Source organism: Aulonocara stuartgranti (assembly GCF_965226115.1).
Source record: "Aulonocara stuartgranti genome assembly, chromosome: 14".
Lineage (NCBI taxonomy): Eukaryota > Metazoa > Chordata > Actinopteri > Cichliformes > Cichlidae > Aulonocara > Aulonocara stuartgranti.
In genome coordinates, this window is record NC_138950.1 from 6,911,103 (window position 1) to 6,931,481 (window position 20,379).

Sequence of the window (20,379 nt, forward strand, 5' to 3'; positions counted from 1 at the left end):
ATCAACAGAGACGATGTGGCTGCACCGGCCGCGTTGGTACCATCGCAGATAGATAAAATATTTAAATGTTAGAGAGGATTATTTTAGGAGGAGACCTCACAGCTCCTTGATTTGAAATGAAATCAGCTGATTCGTTGGATGGGGGCGGGTTCAAATACGGGTGGAAGCCATCTTGGACGTTTGCTTGACTCTGACGAGACTCGTTGGTAGTTAGCTAAAGATTGCTCACAAATACCGCTTACGGCACCGGCTATTTCAATAGCTCAAGGTAAACGTCCTTATAATGAATCTGCTTCAATTCACGAATAGATCATTGCTTTAGGTTCAGCTGATATTTCTTGTAGATAACACTAGGCTTTAGTGTTTATTATTTTACCGTCGCTAGCCTTGCTAGGTTGCTAGCAGACCTAGCACGGCAATCTCATTGCAGCTAAAGTTAATGCTGGTTGATGGCGGATAGCCAGTCAGTCTTGTTATTGGGCTGACATTTAAAATGGTCAGATGACTTAATCGTGTAATATTGGCTGGAATAAATGTATATGAATTCGGTATTGTCGTGTTGATTAACGTGAAAAGCTTGAAATTAATGTACCAGAAAGTCATGTCTGTAACTAGCCTACCTACTCTTCCTTCGAGGGTAGATTTTTTTTTTTATTAAACGAGTACACTAATCACCGTTGAACCATTAAAGTATGCATCCAGTAGAAATCACATGCAGCACATTCTTATCCAACTGTACACGTAATTTGCCAATGCTCTTAATTTATCAAGGCCGCTTATTCATTGTTTGCGAAGCTAAATAACATTCGCTGTCAGCGCTGTGTCGGCTAACTTTTGACATTAGGCCAGCCGTCAAGTGTTTCTGCTGTCCGTTGGCAAAATGGTGACTTTAAGTCTCACCAAACCCGAGGACTGCATACTGGGGAGCTGTTATTCCACCGATGTTTCTATTTTGCCATTTCTAACGCTGTCTTGTGTGTTTTAGGTTTGGACAGCCCCGAGGAAGGACACAGCGGCCCAGTTTAGCTAATCAAGATGGCTAGCTGAACTGTCGGCCAATGCTTGAACGCTTGCGAAGCTCTCTTGGAGTATTCCAGATAATGTTGACAAAATTTATCTATGCTAAGCCCTAATTTAATTTCCATGCATAGAAGTCTTATAAAAAAACGAGAAGAGGAATTTGTTTCTGGACACTTGATATCACAAAAGACATTGTTGAAGAGTAAATGATTTAGTATTTACCTTTAGTTGATTAAGATTTAAAAAGGCAAGGGCAATTTTTATGTTTGAGTGGACTCACTTCACCTGGAAACTGTTAAAGGTTTCATTGCTGTTGGAATAAAGTTGAGCCAAGTCAACATGAGCACCGCCAGAACGGAGAACCCAGTGATTCTGGGCTTGCCCAACCAGAATGGACAGCTCAGAGGCTCAGTGAAGCCTGCTGGAGCACCAGGTGGAGGAGGGCCGCAGCAGCAGCTTAACCAGATGAAAGGCACAATCAACAATGGAAACTCCCAGCCAGCCCCTACAACAAATGCTGTCATCAAGTAAGTTATTTAATACTAAAATTAAACTATTTTGACTTCTCATTACAACTACTGCTGTCAGTTAAATGTGATACTGCTTGTTAATAATAATTCTGGCCTCCACAGGCCTGGAGATGACTGGAAGAAAAATTTGAAATTGCCCCCAAAGGACATGAGGATGAAAACTTCGGTTGGTAACACGTTTCTTTTGACCTGGAAGCTTATATATCCTATTACTCATTTGTTTTTTTTTTTTGGGGGGCTGTGAATAAAAATATTCAGTGCTGTGTTTAATAAGTCATTTTTATACAAGCCTACAATCACTGTTATATTAATGTGTTCCACACAAGCTGTCAGTACTCTTCTTCATATACAATCATTCTGTGACAATTACAGGATGTGACTGCAACTAAAGGCAATGAGTTTGAAGATTATTGCCTAAAGAGGGAGCTGCTTATGGGAATCTTTGAGATGGGCTGGGAAAAGCCATCTCCAATCCAGGTATGTTAAGACTGCTTTGATTTGACGGCTGAACAAGAAGGCATGTTTGTGCATAAGGAAGTGCATACTTTGGCACTTACAGAATAGATTGTAGTGCATAAAAGGACAGACGAGTTCTTTGACATTGACACGTGATCAGTGTTAAATGTAGTCAACAGTTTTTAGTTGACTATTAAAGGTTAAATGTAACAGTTAATTCTTCAAACCTGTGAAAATTGCTATTCCTGCAGTATGGCTCAGGAGCATTGTAGTACCTATTAGGTTGTTTAGGTAGTGCCTGTTAGCATGTGTCCTAAAAACTCTGGTGAAACCTCTTGGACATACTGTGATATTTCTTATTACTTAGTGGGTGGACTGACACACAATGTTTGTACATTTGTTGTACCCAGGTTATGCATTTCAGCTTTGATTTCATCAGTTATCTTTAAAAAAAAAAAAAAAAAGATTGCCTTGTTTGTTTTTTGTTTTTTCTGTGGCATTTTTGCCTTTATTGGAAAGTGAAACAATGACAATGGTAAGGAAAGGAAAGTGGGGAGAGACTTGAACCCAGGGACTTTCACTTGGCTATGTGACATGTGGCGCCCATCTCCTCAGTTGTCTTTCTGCACTTTCATGAGTTTAACATCTTTAGTAGCTTGTTTGGCAAATTTGGTTTATTACACTTCATTTATAAGCTTTAGAATCACTCTCGGCTGCACAGAATAAGTTTCAGTTTCTCAGCACTTATCCATCGGAAGGAACGATGTAAACAAAGTATGCTAATGAGTGGTGGCCTATTTCAGAAAGGCAAACTGCAGGGTGGGTGGATGTGTGTATGGGCTGTTAGTAGACAAAGTAAATGGAACTTGAAAAATTAACGTTTTACCTTCCACTCAGAACAATTGTATTACATGTTTGCACTAGAATAAATTAAGTAGATGTGTGATGTGACTGAAGCAAAAAGTATTCTTTGTATTTCTCTTTGTCTGCAGGAGGAGAGCATCCCCATTGCACTGTCAGGAAGAGATATTTTGGCCAGAGCCAAGAATGGCACGGGAAAGAGTGGAGCCTACCTCATTCCCTTACTTGAACGCATTGACCTGAAGAAGGATTGCATACAAGGTGAGAGAGCTCATTTTCAATAAGATTTATTTTTTTATTATAAATGTTGAATTTTAGCTTGCCTCATTTGAAAGTCATTAAGTGAGTTGTTTAAAAAAAGAGGGGGGTGAAAATGAAATCAGTATGCCTTTGATAAACCTCGACACATAATGAGCCTTTACTGATGATTTGGTCAAATCAATGATACCAAAAAACAACTGCTTTAGTATTGAAATTTAACTAGAAATGCAAAAGTCATCAACATTTACATTTTTTTTTTTCTAATGCCAATTTTAATATTACTTACTTAGGATAACAGGAGAAACAAACTGTAGTTGTATAAACAGTTGATATATTTTGACATTTGCTGTTCAGTGTTTCCAAAATAAAATGGCAACTATATATACACACTGTAAATTCTGCACAACGGTGCTGCTGAAATGGTTTACAACATACTCACGTTTAACCAAAAACATTATAAATTGCAAATCACGTGTTACACAATCGTGCTACACATGCGATCCCTAAATGTCAGCTTCTCTTCTAGAGTTTTCTGCTTCAAGAGCACAAAATCAGATCCTCATCCAAATGCATTATTTTGCTCGAGGCTAGGTTTCCTGTTATTGATGGTCTAGTTTGTTTTGCTCCATTTAACATGCAACTACATTTTTATTCTCTTTTCTGAAGACTGTTTTTGACTATGTTATGAATACAACAGTGTCTGATAAAGACATGTAAACATCTTTTTTTGTTGATTCATTGTGTCCTCATAAAAATGAAAGTGGTGGGACAAGGTCTGAGACATGTTACTGATCGGAGCATGTTTTATTTTAATTTGTTTTTGATGCTTGAAAATGTAGTAGTACCATTGCATTTGATCCTATTCTTAATTACTTGCAAATGTTTAATAAAATGATAATAAATAAGTCTTCTCTTTTTCCAGCTTTGGTCATAGTGCCCACCAGAGAACTGGCTCTGCAAGTAAGCCAAATATGTATCCAGGTCAGCAAACACATGGGTGGTGTGAAGGTCATGGCAACCACAGGTGGAACCAATCTCCGTGATGACATCATGAGACTCGATGAAACGGGTAACCTTTCACACGTAACATCACTTATTACAGTCTTATATTTTATAACACTGCCTATCTTATCTTTTATTTATTTTTATTGGTTTCAGTGTTATTATATGGAAGGTATTTTCCAGGAGTAAGATTTAGGAAAACTGGAAATTAATCTAACAATACAACAGTTAGTGAAGACAGTTGACTTGCATTAATGTAATGCGTCCCCCTCCCAGTAAACAACAAATCTTTGAGTTGTACTGGCAAATTTTAACAAACCAACTAAAACTGAAACTCAATCTGTATTAACAAAATTTTGATTTGCAAATTTACAGTTTAGCTTATTTTTTCCATTTAACTAAGGTTTTTTTCCCCTCCTCCCTCAGCTACTCTTCTTGTAAGTTTAGCTTTAGTTAATGCTAAATACTCTTGGTGGGAGTCAACATGATTATTTCACGCTGAAGTCTGTGCAAGTCTGTGCAATCTCCTGCATGGATTTCCTCATACAGTCTGAAATCAGGGGCGATCTGAATCGTCTGCTTTACTGTCTGTCTCAGTGACGATTTTTTTTTTTTTTTTTTTTTTTTTTTTAAGAAGATGTAAATTGAAATATTCCTGGATCTTTGGTACATCTCTAGTTGAATCCTAAATGTTGCTATTGTATACTATATGATTGCTACCAAAGCTCATTTGATTGGAGTGAATGAAAATCTTCATCTATACTTAAACAAACAAACATGAGTGCATCAAAGGAAGGCATTATAAGCTGCACTGAGATCTGCAAAGGAGAAAAGATGATAAGCACAGTCTGGCTTAATTTTCAAGTTTTTGCCTGATCTTATCTGTAGCCAGTACAAAAAATAGACCCCTGTAAACACACACACACACATTTCGCAGGCAGTCAATGCTGATGTCTGAAATGTTAACTAATGAAAACACATGTATTGATCTGATTACTGTCAAATGCATATTGATTTTTTTGTTAAAGTTGTCAATATAGCTTTTGTTGAACATTCCTCAGCGGCTGAATATCAGCAATATGATAATCGTGATCATTTACCATCATTCCTCCACTGAAATGTGGACACGTAAATTTTGATAACGCTGCCATTCTCAGAAAATGTGGTAGACCTTAATTATTGTTACCTTTTTGCTTTTTATTTTTCAGTACATGTGGTCATTGCCACACCTGGAAGGATTTTAGACCTCATCAAGAAAGGAGTGGCCAAAGTTGGTCAAGTGCAGATGATCGTTCTAGATGAAGTGAGTGAAGCTGTTTACTTTTATTAGACCTTTTTTTCTAAATAAGTGCACTTAGATAATTTGGGTCAGTCAGGTAATGGAGCTAAATGTCTCCCCACCCCCCCTTCTCCTGTTCAAAAGGCTGACAAGCTCCTGTCTCAGGACTTTGTGGTCATGATGGAGGAGATCCTGGGCTTTTTGCCCAAGCAGAGGCAGATTTTGCTTTATTCTGCAACCTTCCCTCTCAGCGTGCAGAAGTTCATGGTACATTTTGGTTCCTTATTCATGAACTTGTGATTTCAAATAAGCTTTACAATGCTACAACTTGCATTTCAACCTGTATATAATCATTTCTATGTATTTTTGTAGAATTCACACTTGCAGAAACCCTATGAAATCAACCTAATGGAGGAGCTTACACTGAAGGGTGTGACTCAGTATTATGCTTATGTAACTGAAAGGCAAAAAGTCCATTGCCTCAACACCTTGTTTTCCAGGGTGAGTTTTGCCTCTGCACGTGTAAATAATAAAAAAATGTATAAATGGGAAGAGTCTGATGAACATGCAATTGTTTACATATTTATTTGCATCTATTTTTAGCTCCAGATCAACCAATCCATAATCTTCTGCAACTCGTCTCAGAGAGTGGAGCTCCTTGCCAAGAAGATCTCCCAGCTTGGATATTCATGTTTCTACATTCATGCAAAGATGAGACAGGTCAGCTTAAAGTACTGCCCCAGAAAAGCTTGTTCACCAAAATGCACAATTGATTTTTGCAAGAACTGCTGTTCACTCCAACATCCTGTTTATGGAGAGTTGGCACTGCCAGTCCCCAGACTGACTACATGATAAAAAAATAGAACTGTTAACACTTGGGTTGCTGCACAAACAGATTTTCCACTGCTTTACTTGTCATTTGTTTTTGCATGTTATGAATACCTGAGATGACAGCTTAGTTACTGACTCAGCATATGTGCTTATACCTCACCTAACATGGTTTACATCAGTTGTGGACAAGTGTTATGAGAGTAAAAAGACATGCATTATCTCTATGTAATTTATCCTTATGTAATTAAATGATGCTCTGAAGTGAATAAATCTGCTTCTAAATGCATTTTTAAAAAAATCGTTTTCCAGGAACATCGTAACCGTGTATTCCACGACTTCAGAAATGGCCTGTGCCGGAATCTAGTCTGCACTGGTAAGTGAAAGAAACGTGTGTACAACTGCCGCATTTTACCAGTAGGAGTTGAAAGAAACTGAGAGAGGATTTTTATTACTGCTATTATTAGTAGTAGTAGTTTTTGATGGTGAAACTGAGCTGTTCTATTGTGTACATCTCTAGTTTGTTTTTGCTTTTGTTTTTTTGTAGTGACTGATTTGCGCAAGCCTATTTTCTTTAATGTTCTATCCTGCGTGGTTTGATCTTTATTACTTTCCCCCTCTAGACCTCTTCACAAGAGGAATCGACATTCAAGCTGTGAATGTTGTGATCAATTTTGATTTTCCTAAGCTGGGAGAAACGTACCTTCATCGCATCGGTAGATCTGGTAAGGGCCGTGACTCGGACTGTTTTCATCCTTTTTGCTTTAACTGTTTCACTCTTGTCTGCAATATAAATGCATTTTATGCAGCAAAAAATGCTAAAGCAATTATTTAAGCTCTTGACTACCATAATTTCCAGGCCGCTTCGGACACCTGGGTCTAGCTATCAACCTCATCACGTATGACGATCGCTTCAACCTGAAAGGGATTGAGGAACAGCTTGGAACAGAAATAAAGCCCATCCCTGGCATCATTGACAAGAGCCTATACGTGGCAGAGTACCACAGTGAGAGTGGCGAAGAAGTCAAGCCATGAGCCAGTGAGTACACAGATATGCGACCAGCTGGTTTATAGATGGTCGGAAGATAATTTATCTCCTGTGATTTAATCTTTTTCATCCTGCCGGTTCGAATAAGTTTTACAAACGAGCTGATGGATATGAGCTGTTGCAGAGCTAGTGCTTTGCTGCTTGGTATGCTGGATACTTCGGCACCTTGCTGACACAACTAAATACAATTTAGCCATGATTACTGTCATTACCTGGACTGTGCTTTTCTTGCTGCTCTTAGTGAACATATATCCAGTGAGGCAAGTCTGTTTTATTTTTAAAGATGGCAAAAGAAATCTACAAAGGTTTTTCAATGTAATATAGTGTGTATATTTGCAGTGTGAAAAATGGTGTGTATTCAAATGGTCAATTTTGCTACGTCACTGCTGTTATGCAGAGTATCAGCGTGTTGGCCATAATCGCAGTCGAATTCTCTAAATACTAAAAAGATACTTCAGTGCTTCCTTTATCACCTCCTTCAGCAGAGGACACATTGAAACGATCACTGAAACAGCAGAGCAGATCATGTGAGTGTTCAGAAGTGTTTTCTGTTTGCTGCTGCTTCAACAGGCGGTTAAAGCCACATGTGAACTATGAACATTAATATTGCTGTAATAAAAGCCTATCGAGCTGATGCCATGATTTTTTTTTTTTTGTTTTTTTTAAATGCACCAAAGAATTACATAAGTTCTATAAATCATGAGCTGTAGCCGTTGTTTCATTGCCAACATTTTAGGGTTTTTTTCCCCCTTGGTCAGCTGGGACAAGTTACATTGAACATTCAGATAGGAATATATTGGTTAGGAATGAGATGCACGTCTTAGTCCCAAGTTTATGTGCTGTTGTCTTAATTCCTTATAAATTCTGCTTCAAACCTTGCTATGATCTTACAAAGTTTCTGAGATCAAGGAAAAATAGCTAGGAAAAAGGACAAGGAGGCTTTTTTTTTTTTTTTTTCCCCCTCCCCCCCATCCATCCATCCATCCATCTTCATCCGCTTTATCTGAGGCCGGGTCGCGGGGACAGCAGCCTAAGCAAAGAGGCCCAGACCTCCCTCTCCCCAGCCACCTCCTCCAGCTTATCCGGGGGAACACCAAGGCGTTCCCAGGCCAGCCGAGAGATATAATCTCTCCAGCGTGTCCTGGGTCTGCCCCGGGACCACCTCCCGGTGGGACATGCCTGGCACACCTCACCCAGGAGGCGCCCAGGGGGCATCCTTGTCAGATGCCCGAACTACCTCAGCTGGCTCCTTTCGATGTGGAGCAGCAGCTGCTCTACTCTGAGCCCCTCCCGGATGGCCGAACTTCTCACCCTATCGCTAAGGGAGAGGCCAGCCACCCTTCGGAGGAAGCTCATTTCTGCTGCTTGTATCCGCGATCTCGTTCTTTCGGTCACTACCCACAGCTCGTGGCCATTTATTTTTTATTTTTTTATTTATTTATTTTTTTTGGTACAGTGTTTCCAGGTAACAGAAGATGAAATGTCTTTACCATCCTTAATATATCCTTGTAGAAGTTGGATATCTGCTAATGACCCCTGAGTTGATACATTTATACAGGTTGCTTCCAGCAAATCTGTCTTGATTTTGATGATAAGAATTATTTAGGCATTTCAGTCATGGTGTCAGGAATGTCCTCGTGCATGTACAGAGAAATCGTACCCTAGTTTCACTCTGAAACATTATAACCCAAATGGTCATCTGATCTATGAAAAATCAGCCGGTTTGTTAACAAAGATAAAAGAAAAAAAGACCACTACACTGTAACTCCAATGTAAATCAAGAACTTCGGTAATGTGTAGAATAGTTTTTATCTCAGTGTTGTTAGTGGGGGTTTTGTTGAACAGTCTGGTCTAATGTGATATTTTTTTTTTCCCTTCTCCTTTTTTCTAGAGACCAGTCCATCCTCCACTCCCCTCTGTATTCTACTTCATCCCCCACATCTTTGGATTTTTTTTTTTAAATGTACAGTTGCTGTATGTCTTCCTTTTTTGGATGCCACCATTAGGAATGCGTGCTTTGATGGATGTGTTATTGGAAGAACTCATCTGCCTTTTCAAGGCTCTTTGCTGCACCACCACACCCTGAAGACATGGGCACCACGAGGAAAGAATGGGACCAAGTCAGAAAAGTTATCAGTGCACATTGTGATGATTCATATCCACCACTGACACAAAGCCAGCACCAACAGAGAGCGATAGGACACCCTCCATTCTCCACTTTTAAGTTCGGAAGTTTTATCCAATTAATATCAAGTGCCTTAAACAGTTCAGCTTGTTCTAAAGTAATAACCCCTCATTATCGGTCATCTCTCTCCACTCCACGCTACATATTTCTGTTCACCTAATTGAAAATTTGTTACACTAATTTAATGTCTGACAAAATAGGTGAATTCATACCCGTCTTTGGTTGGGTCATCCATTCACAGCAACTGGAGATGATTGGAGGCAGACTGGTCTGAATTATCTTCTTGCTGGCTAAGCTGAACTTGAGTCTGGCTGATAAATGAGGACAAACTTGGATTTCCATGGACAGAGATGCTGGATTTTTTTGTTTTTGTTTTTTCCCTTTCTCCAAGATGCAGCCAGACTGTCAGTCATTGGTGAAAAAAAAACTTGTGCTTCTGAGAGACCCAAACTCTTTCCTCTGTCTTCAGCATCAGAACACTAAAAATAATTAAGCAGCCTTGCAACGCCATGAGTCATGAGGATTCCTATTTTGGTGGAGTTTATTTGGAGCGAATGCCTGACGCGTATTTTTTATTTTTTCTCCCTCATTTCTTCTTCGGTCTGTCTTTTGTCGTCCTGTGTTTCACCTTCCTGTGGGTGGCCATACTTAATTCTGTGAGACGTGCAGCCAGCGTTTGGGGTGCACCTTACACTTTGTGTATATACCTTCATTTTAAGATTGTTTTAAACAAGTTAAAAAGGCTGCCTGACAAACTGAAAAGCCATCCGCCCCTTCCCTCTTGTTAGCACTGGAGATGGTTTCCCGAACTGCCAGTTTGTTTGATCTGCAATATTGGCCTGTGAATTTATTTATAATTTTAGAAATTGCAGAATTTACCGGAATCTAAAACATTTAAATGGCGTAGTTCATGAAATGTTTTTAGAGACAGTTATTGCTGAAAATCTTTTTAGCCCATGCATATTTGTTGGAATGTTTCTTCAAAGATGCACTTAACTGTTTAAATTGTTGCCCTTGTTCTTTTGCTTCCAGTGTTAACAAGTGCGAGTCTTGACAGATGGCTTTCTGAAGCTTGTGCATTTGAGTAATGAAGTCTTTGTCACCAGCCTTGACTTGTGAAACTCTTGAAACACTCTTAAGATCTCTTATACTGAGTGCTGGTGTTGGAAAAGAAAATATTCTATTACTTACTACTCGCTGCAGTGCAGCTGAATTGGCAGATAATTTGTTTTGTGGCGACGGTATTAGCTGTTACGTTGATTTATGCCCTGTTTAAGCACAGCTACATTACTTCCTAATATTGAGGGAGGGGCAGGAAGTCCCCTCCTTCTGCAGAATGTTGGCCGACTGCATCAAAACGAACCATCTGAAATCCATCTAAAATGTAGCAGGAACAAATTCTGTGCTTTGCAAGTTGGCTGGCTTTTGTGAAACCAGCTAACAAAAGATACTTTAAAAACAAACATGAGCAAGTTGATCAGCACTTAAAACACAGATGGTTCATGCAGCTACACTTACTGCACTACTTTTTACACACTAGATACCCACTTGGGAGTAAAGTGCATGCTAGTGCAGGGAGGGGGAATGAACAAGATGGGTTAGAAAATTACTTTATGTCAGACTGCTTGTTTAAGACATAACTTGGGCATCCCAGCCTGCTGAGTTCATGGCTAATTTCTCTGCCCTTTATTGCTTTATATTTTGGGTTTTGGGGCTTTACCTCTGCATTTTATATGCAATGTGACAACCTTACATTTGCATTGAGGTCCTCTGATCACTTTGTTCAGCTGAAACCTTTTTGTAACTGAGGTGTTCCCTTTAATATGGCGAGATGCTCTCTTAACTGTTTTAACCAATGGGAAGTATTGCTCATTTAATTTAAGCTCATTTCAAAAGACAAGTGTAGCAGAGATGATTAGTTACCCGTGTATTTCTCATTGGTTAGACTCTGATCCCTGTTCTCACACTTCTGCTGTTGTCCCAGAAATACTTGCACATCTAAACTGATAATTAGGCTGTTTGTTTTTTTGGGGGGGTGGGGGGAATTTTTCTCGTTTAAAGTCAAAATTAAATTTGAGCATTAGTGGAGTCGACAGGGATCTGTTTGTGCAGGCACTTGGCAGCTGTCTGTTTCTTATCAGCCCACTGGCAGTAATTGACGCAGCAAAATGCTTTGAGGCTAAAATTGACGACCCTTCGAGGTTCAGCGTATGGCTGCCTTCATGTGGGAGCTAGTTTTACTGCTAGTGGCTGTCATGGAGAACCTTAACGACTGAGACAAGAGCATCTTTCCCCAGATTGGGCATCTAATTGGTTAATAAAATTGTCTCTTTTGTTAAGGTCTTTTTTTTTCTTTTTTAAATTTGGGAGGAGGTTGAATTGGTGCGCCTGCTGCCCTGATGCATAAGTTCGTCCTCTTGATTGTTGTGACACATTAATAACACAACTTTTGTGTACAATTTGGCCGTCCCATCTCTCAACTGTCAAGAGACGATAGGAGTCCTTTTTAGGATTTCTTTCTGAATTTATGCATCAGTAAAATATGTGGGGTGGGGCCTGTGGGTACTTCAGAAACAGGATATCTAAAGATCCAAAGTTTAGGTAATGGGTACGAAAAGGTTTGAGTTACCCCGCTTTTTTCTTTTCAAAATGAAATGTTCAATGGAGTACACGTTTCATGAAAAAGGCTCCAAATTTAAGTGAAATTTTCTTTATTTTGAATTTGGTTGCTTAATTGGCAGATTTTTCAGTGATGCAAGATGTCATAAATATTACTGGATTGGATTAAAAGTTGTGTTCAATAAAGCTCACTGAAATTTATTGTCTGAAGTGGTTTTTTTTAAAAAAAAATATATATTCTTTGTTTTTTTTCCTCCAAATATATTGCAAATTGAACTTGGACACTGCTGCTCGCCTGACTAATGAGTCTTTCAAAGCTTGGCGCCACTAATGTAGCAGGCAGCTGTCCTCTTCAGATCTTGTGTCTTTATATAAACTTTGACCTGGAGGCATTTCTCTTATGACAGTTCTCTTATAGCACTCTTGCTTGTACTTTGGCGTCACTTGACTTTACAGCTGAACATGAGCAACTTGAAAGCGTTGTGCTTCTTGTCTTTGGCTCTCTTTGCTAGCGTAAAGGGAGATGTTCCTCCACCATGTGACAGGTATGGATTATATTAATATATACTTTTAAATACAACTTCTGTGGTGGTGTTTGTTTTTTTTGGGGGGGGGGGGGGGGTCTTGTGTGTAAGGGGACATGAAAGTCTCCATGATACAAGAGATTTGTCATTTCCTGGTCTAGGAAAAGAACTAGAGGAACCTTGGGTCAATCCTAAATCTACAAATTTGATTTAAAATGATGCCAAATTACTGCAGTGATTGAAATCTAAACTACTGAAAGGTCTCTGCTTAATGGCTTGCTGCGTTTCATCTGGGCAGTGATGACACGACTACAGACTAGGGTTGCAAACTGTCCCGTTTTAGCCGACGTGTCCTCTGTAATTAAAAAAAAAAAAAAAAAAAAAAAAATTGGTTTGGCCCGTTACTCTACCTTAAGCGTTACATATATTGACTATTACCTGCAATGTTGCATACGGTGCATCTTTACGCTATGCCCAGTCGGTTGTGCATTGTCCTTCCGCCAGAACGTCGCTTATTTGATAGGTTGCCAACTTTTTAACTTGCTACAGATGGCTGTTTGACAGGTTTAAAGTGTTGGGGTTTTGTTTTTTGGAAGGGGGGGTGCAACCACACTAAGCTGTAGGCTTACCTTTCCCCTCTCCATGATATATTTATATTTTATTGATTTACTGCTTCCCCGCAGGACTTTGATAGCAACTGAGTGTATTGCTCTAATACAGACATGACCTTCATGATACAGTTAATAATTTATACCCCTTTTATTTCAGTGAAATATACTGCACCGGGCCCATCTTGCACCAGGTCCAAGAAGCAAAACTGTTTGACGATGATAAGCATTTTGTTGACATGAAGCTGAGGTCTGCTCCTGGTAAGTCGGTCTGGTTTTAAAATAAATAAAAAAAATTCAAGGCTCTGAATCATGTGCTTTCCTGCGTTGCTTCTCTCTCCCTGCAGATGATGTTTTGTCGGCCTTTCGCAATCTTTCAAGCAAGTTTCCAAATACAACCATCCCACCTGTGAAACTGGAGGAGTTTCTCAATACAAGCTTTGATCAACCAGGGACAGAGTTTGAGTCATGGGCTCCGCCGGACTGGCATGAGAAGTGAGATCCAGTGTTTGTTTGCTGCTGAGATTATACTGTGTTTTTAACTGTACCCACATGACATGACTGATTTGCAGGCCAAACTTCCTGAGTGGGATAGCAGATGATAAACTACGCGAGTGGGCAGAAAAGATCCATGGTCTGTGGAAATCTCTTGGCAGAAAGGTGATGAGTAGCAAACTAACACAACTTTAATATCCAACCAACCTTCCTCACAAATTTTATGCTTTTGTTTTATCCGTGTTTTTTTTTTTTTTTTTTTTTTTTTTCTTTTCAGTTTCTTCTTGAGTTTTAGGAAATATTGATGCACTATTTCCTCTAGTTTTGTTTTGCTGTTGGATCCACCACTAACCTACGCTTCAGTCCAAACATTTTAAATTAAATATGATTTCCCATCCAGATCCATTCTGATGTTAAAGATCACCCAGAGCTCTACTCTCAGATTTACACCCCACATCCCGTTGTTGTGCCAGGGGGGCGCTTCAGAGAGCTCTACTATTGGTGAGTGAACAATGAAGCCTTTCACCAAGCTGTCTGACAGCTGTGGTAGAGTATCACAAGGTCAGAGAGAAAAGAGATCACAGGAAGTCCCAGACAGGGGTCTATGCTGATAGCCCACCTACGTGCCATACCCAGAAAGTGATGCGAGTCTCTGTGTCCAACAGGGACTCCTACTGGGTCATCAACGGGCTCCTGCTGTCAGAGATGACAGATACAGCCCATGGAATGATCCAAAACTTCCTCTACCTTGTCAACAGGTAAGCCTTTAAAACGTCTTTCATCATTCAGAGCACTTAAAAACATGTCCACCTCGCTGCAGGTAGTGTACCGTGCAAATTTTCAATAATAAGTCATTTAGTAACCCAAGTTGTGCACTTTGGAAATGGAGCTCTCAGGGGATATTCAAGATTTGTGGAATAAAAGATTTTTTTCCCTCCTACAGTTATGGCTTTGTTCCAAATGGTGGGCGGATTTACTATGAAAGGCGCAGTCAGCCTCCATTCCTCACTCTAATGGTGGAGAGCTACTATCAAGCAACCAAGGATAAAGAGTTCCTCAGGTGATATTTAGCCCCAGCTGACGTCCTGCCAGACACATTATCATTCTTTAGCTGCCTTCTGCCTCTTTCAGCATATTAAACATCAGCACCTCCGTGCTCGTGCCTCTCTGTGCCTCCGGTGTTTTGTTGTTCCTACCATACTTAATTAGAATGTGACACTTTAAGTTTTGTGTTTAAGGATATTAAGCAATGTGAAAGTACTGTGAATTAAAAAGCACCTCCTGCTGTCTTTACAATCGGTTTAGAGCGGCTTTACCAGTTCTGGAGGTGGAGTACCAATTCTGGATGGAGAACCGTTCTGTGGATCTAGAATTAAATGGGAAGCAGCATGTACTGAACCGGTATTATGTAGAGGTGGGCTTGCCCAGGTATGTTTAAAGGAAGGTTACCTGGTATAAATAACAAATGGATATTTAGGTTGTGGGACTATACTCCATGTCCTCACCTACAACAACCATGTCTGTCTTTCTAGGCCTGAATCTTATCTGGACGATCTGGAATTAGCTGAGGGACTCACTGATGGTAATGGCCTATTAGTGTTCATGGGATGTATTGCACTCTGATGGTCATTTTATTCCAGTTGAGAAAGTGGGAAAAGGGATAATATTATATTCCCAGAGACTCGAGGATCATCTGTGCAAAACAAATTTGCTCTGAAAGTACCCGAGTAATGAATATTTAATGTTAAAACCCATTCATTCACTGAACAACTTTACCACACTTAAAAGAGAACCTGTTTGAAGGGAAAATACTGGAGCTGTATATTTAAGTTGCTTTCTCCTCCTTTGACAAGTTTTTTTTTTTTAATCACCAAAGCTTCTGACAAAAGTGCTAGAAAACAAACATGGCTCAACATGAGGCTGCATATTTAACGAGTAAGTACCACAGTTTAGATGCTGATTTGTTGTGGCTCTACTAGTGTTTTCTTTTTCTTTCCCTCAGGCAAGAAAGAGCAGCTGTGGATGGATCTGAAAACGGGTGCAGAGTCTGGTTGGGACTTTACTTCCCGCTGGTATATAGCTGATGGCAGCGACAACAGTGGCACCCTGAGAGACACGCGCACCAGTCAGATCCTGCCCGCTGACCTCAACGCTTTGCTGTGCCGCAATGAGAAAACTCTTGCGTCGTTTCATCGGCTGCTCGGTGAGCCTTTTTAACCTTGAAACTAACTTGTGCGTGGCTTTTTAATTCCTAACTGGTGTTACATAACGGTGATGTGTTACTTCCTGACAGGTGATAGTGACTCAGCTGCAGTATACGACCAGGCTGCAGCGAGGAGGCTGGAGGCGATAGAGTCTGTGCTTTGGGATGCTGAGAGGGGAGCCTGGTTTGACTACAACCTGATGACGCGCTCCAAAAACTTTGAGTTTTATCCCTCCAACCTGGGACCAATTTGGGCACAGTGCTATTCTCAGCCTGAGATGGGAGAGAAGGCGGTACAGTATCTGAAGGTTGGTTGATATTTTCCTGGAAGAATAGATCATTTTGCCTGTTTTGTTCATCAAAACTAGAAAAGATACACATTTACCTCAAATTAGTTTCCACAAGAAACTGAAACTATTAGCCCTTGAATAATTTTGTTGTTGCTGTTATCAAAGAACTGACATATAAAACCAGAAAGAATTGTTTTTATATGACCCCATCATGCCATTTGTGTGAAAGACCCCTTTAAAATATATTTATCCCATTACATTTGTAAAAATGTCAAGCAGATGTCCAACATGACTAGTCCCCTCCTCTGATGGCAAACTGAGCATTTAAATACTCGGCTCATGAGCTTCTTGACAGTCGCTGAGGGAGCAGAGACATTTAGATTTTTAGCCATGAACTCTTTTTCAGAAGCCAACTCCCAGCAGGATGCAACGTGCTTTTATAAATCATGCTCAGCCACACCAGCAGATGGCACAAACGCACTACAGAGCTTTCATCTATGCACACTCTTGCTTTGTAATGTCTGTGCAGGGGAGTGGAGCTCTCCAGTTTCCCAATGGAGTTCCAACATCACTGAAAGAGTCTGGGCAGCAGTGGGACTATCCTAATGCGTGGCCACCTCTGCAGCACATGCTTATCGATGGTAGGTACCATGAACTTCACCTGCCAACCCACAGTGATGATTCAGCACTTAACAGAACATCCTGTTCTATTGTCAGTGGGTAATTCTTTCTTAAAATGAACAGCAAATTCTAAACATAGGCTCAGCTCTGCACAGTGGATTTCTACAATACAGTTTCTAGGACTATTGATTATCTGTAACCGATAAAACATTCTCATCAGGTCTGCTCAGCGGCTCATCTGTAGCTTTGGATTATAAGTGTCCTCAGCTGATTTAGGCAATTTTCAGTAAACAGTTGAACACATGGCAAAGGTGTGCCATCCAAATGGTCCAATTAGACCTGGAGGATGACCTTGGAAAGTGTGCAAACTGCAGTATAGGGTGGCTTGGGTTTTTTTTTTTCCTGTTTTTTGGAGGGGATGGGGAGGAAGACACATTGTGCTAAAAGTGGTTAAAAATGATTCATGTCATTAGAGGTGTCTGTGCTGTTAAAATCATCCAAGCTAGAGGTCTGAGTCATCCTTAGTTTTACCGTCTTCTTGCCTTCCATACCACACTGAAGCGAGATGGCTGAACTGAGATGCCTGACCCGTGTCTGATTTATGATAGCGGCGTTTCTTTGTGAAGACTGAATTTGGAAAAACTGAGATCTGTTGTTAAAATTACACCTATTTTTCTTAAGACCAGTTTCATAATGTACTAGTATTTCTTAGACAAGGAGGAAAAAAATTGAAGTGTTTGTTTTTTTTATGACTTATTGTGCAGTGGCTTTAGTGATCGAGCCTCCTTGAGAACAAACGGTGTTGGTAATAGAAATAATAATGGCTGCTTGTAGCCTGTTGACTAAATTCAGTGCAATAAACGTTTGGTTATAATTGAGTGTTTTTATGCACATCAGACACGGTGTGCAAAATGTCCTTCCTTTGGGTCTCTCTCTGTCATTCATATATGTATTTATATGTGTATATATACGTCTTCATCACCTGAAATGCTTTCTCGGCAGCATTGAAATCAGGTGTCTGATGGGACCGGTAAAGACAGCTGCACTACTGGGTTATAAACCTTTCCTTGGTTTGTCTACTCCCTTTAATTGTTGGCATTACTGTTGAATTACCTCAGTGCATTAATTAAACAAAAACAAAGCCATGTATAACCAATCATCAAGGGGGATAATGGTATAAAAGTGACACTGTATTTTACTTTTCCCTGCTAATTCTAGTAAAAATCCCACCTGAGATGCAAACAATGTCCAAAAGATGGTACTAAAGTCAACACATCCCATGTGGCTTAATCATAAAAAGGCTCATTTAGAAGTGAGGCCTGATTCATAGTATCGAATCTGAATATGCTGTTTACCTCCAGAATATTAGTGTGCATGTAAATGTAGCTATCGTTTAATTCGACATTAGCTGGCAACATAAAGATGAAACATTACAAACATTTAACAGATTTCTGCTTTGAGCAGCTTAAATAGTTTTTAAATGTTTTAAAAACCCAGGTTTTTCCAAGCTACCTTCAGAGGATGCTAAAAAACTCGCATTCGATTTGGCCCAGCGCTGGATCAAGACAAACTGGCTGGCATACATTAAGTATGAAGCCATGTTTGAAAAGGTGAGTTTTTGAAGGCTTCAGCACTTTGGAGCTCGTGTTGCAGTGTGATAACACAGCTGGCTCAGAATGTGCAATTTTCTTCCTCCTGACAGTACGATGTGAACGGAGATGGAAAACCTGGTGGTGGAGGAGAATATGAAGTTCAGGTATTTCCCTTTCATGTGTTGACAGTGTAAAACTAATGTGCTTATAGTCATGCAAGTCTTTCTAATTCCATGCAAAGCCCAGAAAATTCCTCTTCTCTCCTGTTTAACTTGAACACATTTACATGCTCATGCACACACTCTCACTCCTCCTCTTCTTTGTAACATTGTTTTGATAGAAAATCGTTGTCATCCAGTTTTACTTTAGTTTATGAGATGGGAATACTAAGAAAACCAATGGCTGCATTTCCTGTATTTATTCTGTTGTAGTTTGCTGGTTTAGTGAATATATAAATACCCCTCATGCTGTGCTGTGTTGCCCTGTTCTGCAGCTGGGGTTTGGTTGGACCAATGGCGTGGCGCTGCAGCTCCTAGACCAATATGGGGCGACTCTCACCTCAGGAGGGAGACGTGTCTGATCTGGCCTCCTGCTGCCCCTGGTCATCTTAGCTAGGATCATGCTTGAGTGAGTCGGAGGTGTCAGAAGGACCCGTTGGATTTTTATTATTCCTGGTTTCACTCCTGCTACTGACAGACTTTAAACACAAATTGACAATGAGACTTAAGCGCATATTGCACGCCTTCTAGACATTTTACAATCCTGATAACTTGCAAGGAACCAGCTATGATTTATTGTAACTAAGGATTACGTTGCTGAATATTTTAGTATGTAACCTCAGAGCTAAGTGATGCATGGTGTTATCAGAAGCCGCAGAACATTTTGGCATTTCTGGCCTCTCTCCAGCGATGCAGGCTGTTGCTCGCTGCTGCTTAGATTACAACATTAACTTGTCCTAGATATTGAACTGACATTACAAACGGCTTTTTCACCTAATTCAGTTATAGAGTTTATTGCTGTACTGTAGCTCAACTCCCACAGAGCCCCTTTATTTGCATGTAAACTGAAGTTGGAATGGAAATGAGTCCATGTGAGAAATAAAATGTGGTCTGCTTGCACTAAATATTTTTAAACCATCACAATGCTTTAATTCATTTTTTTTTTTTTTTTTTTTTTTTTTTTTTTTTTATATATACAAGGCACCCGATAAATGTTAGATGACAGTTTTAATATATGAAATTATAAATGCATGATTGGGGGGCTAAATGTTGGGTTTTTTTTGTTTTAATAGATGTGTTATTAAAGTGTGGGGGAATACATTTTCCTACACATCTACCAGCTGTGCATTAGAAAAATAACTGAATGTTAGAATGACCTTTGCTCCTTTTTGAATATGCACAGTAAAAGTGAATATGCCAACAAAGCAAGACAACAAAACAGAAAGCAGTGGAATTACATACATGCATTGTATTCAGTGTATCCCTGGTGCATTTAAAAGGCTATTTAAATCCACCATGGGAACACGAGAATGCATCGCTAACAATGCGAGCTACTATTTAGAGAACTAATTAAATGTCTCTTGCAGTGGGGAAAAAACCCAATGGTCTGTTAATTGTTTCTTTAATATGACAATCTAAAAGAATGCACTTTTCCTTTGTTTTCGGAACTGTTTTGCTGTATTTTGCCAGAAGAACCACAGTACTGTTAAATATTTTACATTAAAATCATTTAGTCATCATGGGTTATGAGGCTTTAAATTTGGCCTCGTTTAGACAATAAAAAAATCTTAAACCCTGCAGAGGCATTGTACTCTGCTGAATATAACTTCAAACAAAAACTGTCAATAATTGAAGAAGAAACAAAGACAAATCAACCCTTTTTTCCTAGGTCTGATTGTACAAAGGAACTCTTTCTGTTTTTGCCATTTATGCCTACATCTATGGTGATATCCTGGTCA

General features: G+C 39.7%; 2 protein-coding genes across 3 annotated transcripts; both read left to right on the plus strand.

Annotated features, from left to right (window-relative positions):
- On the plus strand, positions 1 to 12,290 carry ddx6 (DEAD (Asp-Glu-Ala-Asp) box helicase 6). Its single transcript, XM_082503395.1, has 14 exons — positions 1 to 268; positions 986 to 1,547; positions 1,653 to 1,716; positions 1,923 to 2,027; positions 2,999 to 3,128; positions 4,051 to 4,197; positions 5,339 to 5,433; positions 5,554 to 5,676; positions 5,782 to 5,910; positions 6,013 to 6,129; positions 6,550 to 6,613; positions 6,861 to 6,962; positions 7,097 to 7,276; positions 9,177 to 12,290. The coding sequence occupies exons 2-13, from the start codon at positions 1,360 to 1,362 to the stop codon at positions 7,270 to 7,272; spliced, it is 1,440 nt and encodes a 479-aa protein (XP_082359521.1). The 5' UTR covers positions 1 to 268; positions 986 to 1,359; the 3' UTR covers positions 7,273 to 7,276; positions 9,177 to 12,290.
- An 83-nt stretch (positions 12,291 to 12,373) lies between these two features.
- Positions 12,374 to 19,564, plus strand: treh (trehalase (brush-border membrane glycoprotein)). 2 transcript variants are annotated; one of them, XM_082503392.1, is made up of 15 exons: positions 12,374 to 12,634; positions 13,382 to 13,482; positions 13,569 to 13,716; positions 13,794 to 13,881; positions 14,117 to 14,217; positions 14,382 to 14,474; positions 14,660 to 14,776; positions 15,022 to 15,144; positions 15,249 to 15,298; positions 15,719 to 15,919; positions 16,010 to 16,227; positions 16,739 to 16,850; positions 18,328 to 18,440; positions 18,533 to 18,586; positions 18,916 to 19,564. In XM_082503392.1, the coding sequence occupies exons 1-15, from the start codon at positions 12,552 to 12,554 to the stop codon at positions 19,000 to 19,002; spliced, it is 1,689 nt and encodes a 562-aa protein (XP_082359518.1). In that variant the 5' UTR covers positions 12,374 to 12,551; the 3' UTR covers positions 19,003 to 19,564. The 2 variants fall into 2 exon arrangements, with proteins under 2 accessions (XP_082359518.1, XP_082359519.1); XM_082503393.1 differs by lacking the exon at positions 18,328 to 18,440.
- Positions 19,565 to 20,379: the final 815 nt, after the last annotated feature.

Coding starts and splice junctions, on each gene's coding strand:
- ddx6 (XM_082503395.1), top strand. CDS start 1,360: ATGAGCACCGCCAGAACGGAGAACCCAGTGATTCTGGGCTTGCCCAAC. Junction 4,198..5,338: donor CATGAGACTCGATGAAACGG/GTAACCTTTCAC, acceptor TTTATTTTTCAG/TACATGTGGTCATTGCCACA. Junction 6,963..7,096: donor TCATCGCATCGGTAGATCTG/GTAAGGGCCGTG, acceptor CATAATTTCCAG/GCCGCTTCGGACACCTGGGT.
- treh (XM_082503392.1), top strand. CDS start 12,552: ATGAGCAACTTGAAAGCGTTGTGCTTCTTGTCTTTGGCTCTCTTTGCT. Junction 13,882..14,116: donor GGAAATCTCTTGGCAGAAAG/GTGATGAGTAGC, acceptor TTTCCCATCCAG/ATCCATTCTGATGTTAAAGA. Junction 16,228..16,738: donor AGGCGGTACAGTATCTGAAG/GTTGGTTGATAT, acceptor ATGTCTGTGCAG/GGGAGTGGAGCTCTCCAGTT.